This window comes from Podarcis tiliguerta (assembly GCF_965153285.1).
Source record: "Podarcis tiliguerta genome assembly, chromosome: 12".
Classification (NCBI taxonomy): Eukaryota; Metazoa; Chordata; class Lepidosauria; order Squamata; family Lacertidae; genus Podarcis; species Podarcis tiliguerta.
Genome location: NC_139545.1, coordinates 22,833,922 through 22,846,091, shown reverse-complemented (window position 1 = coordinate 22,846,091; position 12,170 = coordinate 22,833,922). Strand labels below are relative to the sequence as shown.

The window sequence follows — 12,170 nt, the reverse complement described above, 5'->3', positions numbered from 1 at the left end:
TTACTAAGAGAAACTAAAGAATAACTCAAAGATGGAGTAATGTGGAAAATGCAGTATGAAAATTAAAGGAACCACAAAAGGGGGGGGGGAGTCAAATATATGTGTATTAGAAATGTATGTGATTTGTGTTTTTATAATTTGTGTGTCTGTAAATGTTTGAAAAACTGAAAAATAAGATATTAGGCAGGTTCAGCTCAATAGCCGTTAGAAAGGGAGAAGCAGCAAAAGTATATGAGCATCTGTTGTCGTTTGTTGTTTTGAGCAACTGGAAAAAACTGCATGGGGCTGATGGGTCCTGAGTTTGCACAAAGGTCTGTGGGGTCTGTCCCCACAGTCAGCTGATCAATGTGGGGCCCCAGATAACTTTGCCTGTAGATTCTTCCCCTCTTTTCTGGCATTCGAGTTGCACTGCCCGATGTCTTCTAACCACTTGGAAACCTATAGGTGGCCTTGACTGCCCTGGGGAAGTAGAGATCTTTCCCAGCTTGCTTCTGTATTAGAATTGTTTTCAGAGGTGTCCCCCCCCCCCCATGTGTGTGTTTGCAGCCCTGGGCTCCTTTGGGAGGAAGGATGGAATATAATATACCATAGCTCCCAATGGATGAGAACAAAGGTCCGTCTAGCCCAGGCTTACCCAACCTGGTGCCCTCATATTTTGGGCAACGGCTCCCACTAGCCCCAACCAGCATGTTCACTATTGCATGATTGAAGAGCTGTGGTCTAAAACATCTGGGGGGCACCAGGTTAAAGAAGGCTAGTCTGCCCTCAACGTCCTGTTTCCTACAGTGCCCCTTAAGTGTTGGGCCCACCTGAAAAGCCTTCTGCTGCATTGATTTTGCTTGCCCTCACCTTACCAGTGGCCAGCAAAACTGAGCCTAGGAAGCTGTCTTACACAGAGGAAGATCATTGGTTAGTCTAGTTCAGTATTGCCTGCACAGACTGGCCGCAGCTTTCCAGGGTTTCAGACAGGGGACCTAGGATGTGGTATCTGACATGCATTTGACAGAGGGATACATATTTTAAGACAGCTTTCCCCACTCTGGTGCCCTCCACGTGTTTTGAACCACCAGCCCTATCAGCCCCACATAGATGGCTCCTTGCCCTAGCTCACATTACAAAGCAGTTATTTAGCAGACCTGGTTTTTTATTATTTTGCCTCTTCTCTTTTTTTTTCTTTTTTTCTTTTTTTTGCAGAAATCTCACCTTTTAGCTATAAAATCGCAGGCTGGGAGAGGAATTCCTGCATTGCAGGGGGTTGGACTAGATGACCCTTGGGTCCCTTTCAACTCCACGATTCTATGAATCAAAAACCCAGTTAATCCAACCCAAACTTATTGCAATACCATGGCTCTTGGGTCTCTCTCTCTCTCTCTCTCTCTCTCTCTCTCTCTCTCTCTCTCCCTCTCTCCCCTCCTTCAATTTTGTTTTTCAACAATGGGTAAAATCTATGTTTCTGTTTAAAAAGAACATCACAGAAAATTTAGAACCAAAAAACATTAAATGTATAACTATGGTTGATTTAACTCAGTTTCAAGAAGTGGAATTCCACCCTCAGTGAACATACGGTACCTTTATTGTTTGCATTCTTTTTTTTCTAATCTGTCATCATGTTGATTCAGGCAATGAATTTAAGACCATAGTCCTATGCATATTTGCAAGGGAGGAAATATTGTTTGCATGTTTATCTTCATCCTTTGTAGGAAATGATTGATGATGGTCAAGGCTTCACTGTAATCTAGGGACTCTGCCAAGGATCGGCTTTAATGTATGCCTTTGTGCTAAATTTGCTCAGGGAGACTGTTTGGCACCAGAGTGCAGTCGCTGGATCTCCTGGGTTGGTATGAAAGTGCATGGGAAAAGATGTTTCTGTTGGAGGTAGCATTGTGGGGTCACATGAATTGGGTGCCTTCAACAGGAGATTGGTGCAAATCTTGAGAGCCCATCCACACTTGCCTGCAAAGCCCAGAGTTTCTGTATTCGGTTTGTCACCTTGAGGTCCTACCTGAGCTCCTTGTGCTCTGGTATATGGTTTTTAGAATCTGGTGTTTCTTGTTCTGCTCCCGGGTTTTCCATTATTCATTCTTTCCAGCAATGCCCAACCCCAGTCCTCGTGGATTAACTGTCTACAGTGGAAAAAAATGAGAAAGGCATAAGTGTGCATTGGTTTTAAAACCAACTACAGTGGTACCTCAGGTTACATACGCTTCAGGTTACATACGCTTCAGGTTACAGACTCCGCTAACCCAGAAATATTACCTCAGGTTAAGAACTTTGCTTCAGGATGAGAACAGAAATCGTGCTCTGGTGGCACGGTGGCAGTAGGCCCCATTAGCTAAAGTGGTGCTTCAGGTTAAGAACAGTTTCAGGTTAACAATGGACCTCCGGAACGAATTAAGTACTTAACCCGAGGTACCACTGTACAGGCATACCTCGGCTTACAGATGCTACGGGTTGCACGATTTTGGGTTGCACACCACGCCAAACCCGGAAGTACTGGAACAGCACAGAAGAGCTGAATCTCAACCCACACGTGCGCAGATGCGGTGCTGCGGGTTGCGGACGCTACGGGTTGCGGACGTGCTTTCAGCACGGATCACGTTCGCAGCCCGAGCATCCACTGTACACTGGCACCTCAGGTTCCAGACACTTCAGGTTACAGACTCCGCTAACCCAGAAATAGTACCTCGGGTTAAGAACTTTGCTTCAGGATCAGAACAGAAATTGCATGGCGGCAGCGTGCTGGTAGCAGGAAGCCCCATTAGCTAAAGTGGTACCTCAGGTTAAGAACAGTTTCAGGTTAAGAACGGACATCCAGAACGAATTAAGTTCTTAACCCGAGGTACCACTGTAGGTAGAGGAAAATCTGGATTTATAGGGGAGAAAGTGAAAGCAGCTGCTTTCAGTGAATGTAGCATAGACCAGGAGGAATTAAAAGCTGCATAATCCAAGTTAAGTAGAAGTGTGGATGGGCATTGATGAGTCTACTTATGTAATGACCAGCATAACAGACTAGTTTAACGTCCAAAATAAATGCAAACACTTAAATTTCCTCACTTCCTCCCACCTAACTCAAGATGTCGGGCTTCACTACACAAAACACAACTCACTATTCTGGGTTGGGTAATTTGCTTTTCTTTATATCTGCATAAATTTCTATGCTGCTAAATCAAGAAGAAGAAAATCTTCTCAAAGCAATATACATAGTAAATAAAAAACCAAAGGTAAAAATATAAAAAGAACATAAAACTGGGTCACTTTTCTGTGATGGTAGTGATATGGTGATAGTTAGACAAACACAGTATTTGAGCACAGCATCTCTGAGATGCTCACCTGGAGATAAAGACCTACCTTTTGAGACATGATAAAAGACCAGAATGATTAGATGTTTGGAAACAAAGCACCACTGAAATGATCCCAAATTGGATGTTCCTTGCTAGTGTTTCCCCAGGGGTCAGTTTAAAAGCTGCTACTGCTGAGCCTTTTTGATACCAAATGTCAGAAGTCAGGTTTCACTTACAGTTCACGTAAACACTCACCTGCGCTGGCCTCCATCTCTGCCAGCATCTCAGAGAAAGCTACCTTGGATAGTCATGAGGATAAATGTGCCTATGCTTAAAGCAATAACGGATGAAGAAGAGAAGGAGGAAATGAAAATCATGCCAGGTGCCATCTCAGAAGAGAAATCATTTCCTGTATGAGAGGAGAGGGGGAATACCTCTTCTAAGAAGCCATCTGAAGTTTTGTAAGCATTTAAAATGATTGTTTATTTGCCTGATAAGCAAGGGCTGTTTTTTTTAGGTTATGAAAAAACACTCTTGCTGCTTAATGTATTCTAGAGTTACCATATTTCAGAAGGTGAAAATCTGGACACCAAAGTTGTTGATGTCTTCTTTTTTGCCGAAGTTGTTGAGCTTTGTTCTAGTTTTTTAAAAATAAGTTTTTGGCTGTTTTTCATCAAATTCTCCAAAATCTACACTGCCATACGTCCAGATTTTCCCGGACGTTTAGCAATTTCCGCCCAGACACAGTTTCCAATGGCCGAATCCCAGCTATGTCCGGAATATTCCAAATGTATGGCAACCCTATGTATTCAAAACCTGGCTTTAGTTTACTCATATTTTATTCTGTCCGTCCAACACAGCCTCCTTTGTAGCACACCTGCACCAATAACTTCAGCTGTTATTTAGAGCCAGCTGGCAGCAGCAAGTGGTAGACCCGGTAAATCTTTTAATCTTCCTCTCCAGATATGAAAGATGACTTGAACAGATGTACAATGCTGGTTTTCTTTTTTTCTTTTCCTCCTCCTTTTTCCTGTCATTATACAATCCTGGTTTTCTATATAATTTTGATCCCACCTGGAATACTATGTCCAGTTCTGGGCACTACCATTTAAGAAGGATATTGATAAGCTGGAGATAAGGGTATTGATAAGCTGCAGAGCTGGGTGGCCAAGATGATCAAGGATCTGGAAACCAAGATAATAATTTATTATTTATATTCCGCCCATCTGGTTGGGTTTCCCCAGCCATTCTGGGTGGCTCCCAACAGAATATTAAAAACACGATAAAACCAAGGCTTATGAAGAACGGTTGAGGGGAGTTTAGCCTCAAAAAGAGGAGACTGAGGACTCAGCTACATTAGTAAAAAAATGTTTTGGCTGTGTTATAAACATGCAACACCAGATGGCGGAAGAGAGCAAAAGAAAATCAATGCAATTTTTACATAGTGTTTTTTTCTTTTGTTATAACAATTTAATTTCTGACTTACAGCGTTTTTCCCCCTGTGTGTAGATCCACCCTGAGAGGAGATATGGTAGCCATCTTCAAATAACTCAAGGGATGTCACACAGATGAGGGAACAAGCTTGTGGGGTGACAAGTGATTCCCAGGAAGCTTCTGATTATAGAGACGCTGGATCCTCAGGGGTTGTAGGTCCGAGCCCCACATTGGGCAAAAGATTCCTGCATTGCAGGGGCTGGGCTAGATGATGTCGTGGTCCCTTCTCACTCTGATTACTCAATAACCCTATAAACCTGGGGTGGGACTGCAGCTCGGGAACAGAGAAGATGCTTGGCATACAGAAGATATTGGGCATTGCCAATGGAAGGAGTGGGAAGCAGGTCATAGGAGACCTGCTTGAGTTTTCGGAGAGCTGCTGTCCGTCTGAGTAGGCCACGGACAGCATGGAGCCCTCTAGAAGTTTTTGAACTGCAGCTCCCATCATTCCTGACAATTGTCAACGCTCACCGAGACTGATGAGAGTTGTAGTCCAACAGCACCCAGAAGGCAGCGCATAGTGTACCCCTGGAGCAGGAAATAGTGGGTTAAATGAGCAAGTAGTCCGACTTGGTATAAATCAGATTTCTAATGACTATTGTAGTCTAGGCAATAGCAGATCTAGCTGCTATCAAGATGAACCTGCCTTATATTTGGGATCATGACTCTGTGACCTTCAGCATGCCCACCTCAAGCTTTAGGTAAATGAAATGTACAGATGGAACAAACTAACAAAGATTTTTTTTTCTTTAAAAAAAGTCAAACAACTGCCTGGGTGAATTGTATTGCATTTTAATTTACAGTATTGACTTGGAAAAACAACAGTGCCTCTTGCTTTCTTTTTCCTAGGGCTACGATGCTTAAAATACCTGCTTCTTAAATAACATTCTTGAGTTCCATATCCTGATATTGTTCAGGGGGGGTTGGTGCACTAGTAACAGGTATGTTGCCCTGAAGATCCTAGCAAATGGATATTGGCCAATAAGCTCATTTGTGCAAAACTCAAAATGAAAATGCAATGTCCTGGGGGGGGGGATTGCTTGCTCAGTTACAAGGAAGAGGTGGATCTAGTGCACCGATGTGAGATTGCCGTGATGCAAATAGGACAGAAGTGGAAACCGTGGAAACGGCGAGATGGGGGAACATTTTGAGCGAGGTCTTGAGGGTGTGCATAGCGGGATCAAATTGTACAAGACTAAATATCACTAGGGAACCTACAGCTGCTGCTGGTTCCTGTGACTCACAGAGCCAAGGACGAAGGGTGAGCGTGTGCTCGAGATGTCTTGAGGGAGGAAAACAAGCTGTGGCTACGGGTGGAATCGCTCGTGACATTTCCATGCATGAAAGGGAATTTGATGGAAGCAGATAAGCGAACAGTGCTGCTGTTATTATAAACACTCTTGAGAACATTATTCAGACAAAGATGCAGGTTTGTGGTGCTGTAGGCCATTAGGAAATGGTTGATTCATACTATGTTCCAGAGACTCCTGGGGTTTCTCAGAAAGATCAGCTGTGATTCTTTGGTCAAGAGGCATAGCTGTCAACCGTCCCTGATTTGGCGGGAAAGTCCCTTATCCCAGCGCCGTGTCCCGCTGCTGTCCCTTATTGATGATGTCCCTTAAATTTCCCGGGTTTCAAAGGAAGCAGCTCCTCTTCCTCCCTCCATGCCGGCCAGGGAGGAGGGAGGCTCCAACTGTGTTGCTTGGCTGCATTGCTCACCCAATAAGGAGTCTAAAAATGACTGGAGGGTGGAGCTTGCATGCCTTGTGCCAATCAAATCGGCCGCGTTGCCTGGGGACTCGCCTTTGCTCAGCGCTTCCCAGAAGAGAGGTGACGGTGGTTTTCCTTGCTGCATCCCCTTTGTCGGGTTGCTGCGCTGTGGGAACCACCGCTTGAGGCTTCATTTGGCTGCTGGCTGGGCTTTCTGCCTTTGGCTCGGAGGGGTTCAGAAGGTGAACATACCTGTGCTCTGAAAATCCCTTATTTTGGCTGCTGATCCCTTATTTTTGAGGCTACTGGTCCCTTATTTTCAAATCTGTAAGTTGACAACTATGCCAAGAGGTCAATAATTTATTTTTACTACAGTGGTACCTTTGGTTGTGAACGGGATCTGTTCCAACCTGAGCAGAACGCAACCTGCGTCTGCGGGTCGCAATTCACTGCTTCTGCGCATGACGTCATTTTGAGCGTCTGCGCATGCATGGGCGGCGAAACCCGGAAGTAACCCGTTCCATTACTTCTGGGTCGCCGCGGGATGCAACCTGAAAACGCTCAACCTGAAGCGTCTTTCACCCGAGGTGTGACTGTATTTGTTAAATTTGTGTACTACCCTTCATCCGAAGATCACAGTGGCAATTCACAACGTAAAAATGCAAAATGAGAACACAAAACGCATAATAAAACAAAAAACAAATAACTCCCCTCCCACAAACACGCTTAATCCACCCAAGGCAACATTTTCGCCTGGGGCCTAAAGATATGTAATGAAGGCGCCAGGTGAGGTCTCTGGGGAGAGCATTCCACAGACGGGGAGCCACCACAGAAAAGGCCCTTTCTCATCTTGGCGCCTTCCATGCCTCTCTTCTTGGGGCACACAAAGAAGGGCCTCAGATGATGGTTCCAGGTCAGTTCGCATGAGGAGAGTTGGTCCTTGTGGAATAAGTAGAAACCTCTATAAATGTGGAATAAATAGGAATCTCTATGGAGGTGAAGAGCTAGAAATTTAAATTGGTTTTTAGATAATTTCTCATATCACCATGGTACCAGTCTTAAGCTGAAGCTTTTATTTTTCACGACAAAAAACCTTATTGGAGTCTGTTCTTCCAAGTTACTTAATAGGATTTAATAATTGCATTCTGTGCTGTGGGAGGGCGTGGGAATTTTGGAGGGCAACCAAGCAAAGCATAGACTGCATACATGGCATTTTTATTCTTGTTTCCTCTTTGAGCTGCTCTCCATGAATGCAGCGTTAGAAACGTTATTATTCCAACTGATGCAAGGTCAGCCCCAAACAGGTTGCTGACAAAAATGTCAGAAGCTGACTGTACTGCCAGGTGAATGTTACGGCAACATTGGTGAGGGGAAGGTGTCCTCTGCTGCAGCCAAGACTAGCTTAGGTGACTCAGGTGACTCAGGCAGAGCTCTTGTCCAACAGAGAGGAACAGCTGAGGAGGGAAAGCTGAGAGGCTTTTGCTGTTGGCTCATCCACACCCACCAGCATCTGCCTAATAAGGTGGTCACATTAAGTGTAATAGGTTTTGTTAAGTTGTGGGTGAACATATCAGACGACACAGCGAGTCTTCAAACAGCTCTTGTTTATTCACAAGCCAGGACAGAACTGAACTGAAGGGTTCAGTCAGTCTGCTTATATAGAGCTCAACTACAATGTCACTGTGACAACTTTCTAAAACTATCCAATCAATGAACGTCACTTTCGACCCCTTATTTGCATAACTATCTACAGTATCCCCCTGCTGGCCCAGGGTGAGAACCTTAGTACATAACAGGTTTAATTCACACAGAAATGGAAAATGTATATGCATTAATAAAGGTTTAAAATGGGGAAATTCAATTGCTAACATTGATTTCCTCCCAAGCATTAAGTTTCTAAGGATTCCCTGTTGGTTGTTTCTCTGTGCTGAGACTGAAGGTATTGGGTTGCAAATTCGCCATCTTGAAAGGTGGTGGCTGTTAGTCTTTCTCCAAACACCGCAGAAAACAAAAGCATGTGATAATAGCTCTCCAAAAAGAGCTGCTTCGCCTTAGGCAGGCTGGGATGGGGGGGGCGGGGAGAGGCACCATTTTGATTTTGGGATTACTTCATATTTTCTAAGATGCTGAGCCTGTGCTGGACAGCACACAAAACATTGTGTGGGTATTTTTTTAAAGTACATTTGATGTTTTAATGAAGAAAGTTCTGCCCTAAAATGTTTATGGGCCTGGGCAATGATTTATTCCAAAAGGAGTCAGTTGTTATGCTTCCAGTCACTTTAAACTGTGCAATATTAATATCTGCAACAGGCCAGCCCTGCTTGTATGCCAGACAAAAAGTGCCTGGTTGGGATTCCCATGGTCCACACAGTGCCTGCTCCCAGTTTGAGCTGACAACTGGGGAAAGAGCCCTTGTTCAAAGCAGGGAGGGGAAACTGTGGCCTTCTGGATATTGCTGCAGGACAGCTCCCATCACCCTTGACCATTGGCTGGGCTGATGGAAGTTAGACTCCAACCACCATAGGTTCCTCGCCTCAGACATAAAGGAAAATTCCATCTGGAGGGAAAGTGGTTGTTAGCAGAGCACTGCGTAAATGCTATACTTATTTCTCAGCTTTCCTTTCAAGGGCACACTCTGCTGTAAGGAATAATAGCAGAGTGTGGCTTTAACATTTGTGGACGAGGTTCCATTTGCAAAGCTGGCGTTGAAGGTGAAGGTCGCCGCCGAATGATTGCAATCATTGCAAACAGTGGTGTGCTCAGAAACTTGAGGCATATTGTTCCAGGGGAAGAGTGTTTGAGTCAGGCAGTGGGCAGAATAAAATAAAAGTACAAGTGCTAGAAAGGTTGACGCGGGCCGAGAGTTATTCACTATTGTAGAGAAGCTGGAACGTCATCGCTTGCCATGAGTAAGAATTTATGGAGCGTGAGAATGGTGAAGGTAGAAGAACGGAAGAGGGGAAGTCTCAGTCGGCTTGGTAGGGCCCATGGGCAACCTAGTGAGGAATAAGAATCTGAGGCAAGAGGGAAGAAATAATGAAGTGAATTATGTGTGTCTGGACTGTATCAGGTCAGACTGTCCCATGAGGGATCATACCTGAATGCACTTTCTTTCTTTAAAAAAGTTTAAAAGTCTTCACATAGAAAATTAGATGTCAATGGAAATTTAGTTGTGTTCCTACATGGGCAGGTTCCATGCTCAAGCTAATACAGTGGAACCTTGGTTCCCAAACTTAATCCGTTCTGGAAGTCCGTTTGACTCCCAAAACGGTTCAGGAACCAAGGTGCAGCTTCCGATTGGCTGCAGGAGCTTCCTGCAGCCAATTGGACGCCACGGAAGCTGCGCTGGATGTTCGGCTCCCAAAGAACATTCAAAAACCGGAACAATTCCAGTTTTCAATCGTTTGGGAGCCAGAACGTTTGGCTCCCAAGGCGTTTGGAAGCCGAAGTTCCACTGTAATAATAATATTACCTTCATCTTGATCGGCAACTTAGACTCAGGGGAGTCAATTTGGGCCCTAGGTTATGGGTGCCCAGCGTGGTACCAGAAGTCAGGTTCCAAGGTCTTAGAAGGCCTCAGAAAACATCTCTGATGCCTCAGAGATGCTGTCTGAGGCCCTGCGAGACCTCGGACGTTGTGTGGGGGCCCTGAGGTGTGGGTGCCCCTGCTTAGACTTCTGTTATTCATGTGTGTGGGAAAGGAGTGAAGGACCTATGGATTCCACCCAGAACTTAGGTTTTATTAAAAGCCTTCGGCTTTATGCATGACCAACCTGGAGGCTTCTTTGGTGGATGTAGGATGTAAATTCAGTTTTCTTTTTTCTTTTCCTAGATCATTTTGTCTGTGATCTTTGAGAGCGGACTGACTGAAAATAGAAACTTGACAGATGCCTGTTCCACTGCCACCACCTGCTCCTCCTCTTCCACCATCTCTTTCTGGAGGAGCCCCACCACCAGCACCTCCTCCACCTCCTCCTCCTCTTCCGCCATCTTTCTCTGCAGCTCCACCTCCTCCTCCTCCTCCTCCTCTACCTTCTTGTTCTGGAGGTCCACCACCTGCCCCGCCTCCACCTCCCCTTCCATCACCTTCTTCTGGATGTCCACCACCACCACCACCACCACCTGCCTCTTTTTCATCATCTTCTGGAGGCCCACCATCACTGCCATCTTCATGCCCTTTGGTAAGGCTCATCTTTCAATTTTTTCCTTTGATTGTGATTGCAACATTGCGGTCTCACAATTAAAATTCTGTTTTGGACTTAGAAACTTAGCTACAAAGTCCTAGGTTTAAGATGTCTTATCAGTAGGTGTTATTCAAATACAGGTGGTTGTTTTTTTAATGAGAAAAATTAACTAGTCTTGAATGCCTAGACATTCTTCCGTTTATTGCAGATTTCTCCATCCACTTGGTTGTCACCATTCCCAATGTTCCCAATGAGTCTGTTGACATAATCCGTAGCTCGGTCGGTAGAGCATGAGACTCTTAATCTCAAGGTTGTGGGTTTGAACCCCGCGTTGGGTGAAAGATTCCTGCATTGCAGGGGGCTGGACTAGATGACCCTCAACTCTACAAGTCTGTGCTTCTGTGAAAACATGGTTGCGAAGGCAGAGAAACACAGGAAGATTCTTTACATTGTGACAGACCACTAATCCATCTAGTTCAGTATTGTTTATATAAACCAACTGGTAGCTGCGATTATTATTTATTAAATTTCTATATAGTGGTACCTCAGGTTACATATGCTTCAGGTTAGAGACTCCGCTAACCCAGAAATAGTACTTCAGGTTAAGAACTTTGCTTCAGGATGAGAACAGAAAAGGTGCTCCGGCGGCGCGGCAGCAGCGGGAGGCCCCCATTAGCTAAATTGGTGCTTCAGGTTAAGAACAGTTTCAGGTTAAGAACAGACCTCCGGAACAAATTAAGTACTTAACCTGAGGTACCACTGTACCACCTTTCATCCAAGGATCATAGGGCAGTTTCAGGTTAGGTGTCTCCCAACCCGACCTGGAGTTCCGAGACATCTTCCGCTTGCAAGGCACATGGTCCATCATTGTGCTTCCTAATATCCTAACTTCAGAGGCTGTAGTGCTGCCAAATGTCTGCAACTTCCCGGACATTGCCGGAATTTCTGAAAATCAATGAAAACGTTTGGGGCAACATATGTCGGAAGTGTTTCTTTTACCCTTTGAAAAGTGCTAATTATCCCCTCCCCCTTAAAGTAGCTCAAAAACTCCTCAAAAACTTTTGTGTCCAGATTTTCACTTTTTGAAATATGGCAACCCCTAGGAGGTTTTTGTTTCTTCATTTGCACAGAGAATTTATAGGCCTTGGTGTCTGTATCACGCACCTGCTAATATTACCCAGCTGTTACTGCAGCTGCTAGGTTTTCTGAGGAAACTGGAATGAAGCTTAAGGAATGTAAATGGAATGAGGCCTCACGTATGCATTTCCTGTCCTGCAGTTGTAGCAACCGTCCAAGATGTTTGCATATTGTCCATTCTGTTTTCTGCATCGTTTGATCACCTCCACCTATTGAGAACAGGTCCCCCCCCCCCAGTATTGTGGATGCTATTTGTTAAAAAAAGGTTTACCTGAATACAGTGTTCTTTTTTGACAAAGCCATTTCTACCACTTCCGGTTAGAGACTCACGTTGGGCCTTTTAATAATACAAATGATACAAATA

General features: G+C 44.7%; 1 protein-coding gene across 2 annotated transcripts in view; it reads left to right on the top strand.

The window, feature by feature from the left end:
• The window catches only part of WIPF3 (WAS/WASL interacting protein family member 3), a 38,392-nt gene that overhangs the window by 5,459 nt on the left and 20,763 nt on the right, over positions 1–12,170 (top strand). For both annotated transcript variants that reach the window (XM_083405028.1, XM_083405029.1), the window contains exon 2: positions 10,318–10,666. In XM_083405028.1, coding sequence (XP_083261154.1) covers positions 10,373–10,666 — 294 coding nt within the window. In that variant the 5' untranslated portion in view covers positions 10,318–10,372. The remainder of the gene's footprint in view (positions 1–10,317; positions 10,667–12,170) is intronic.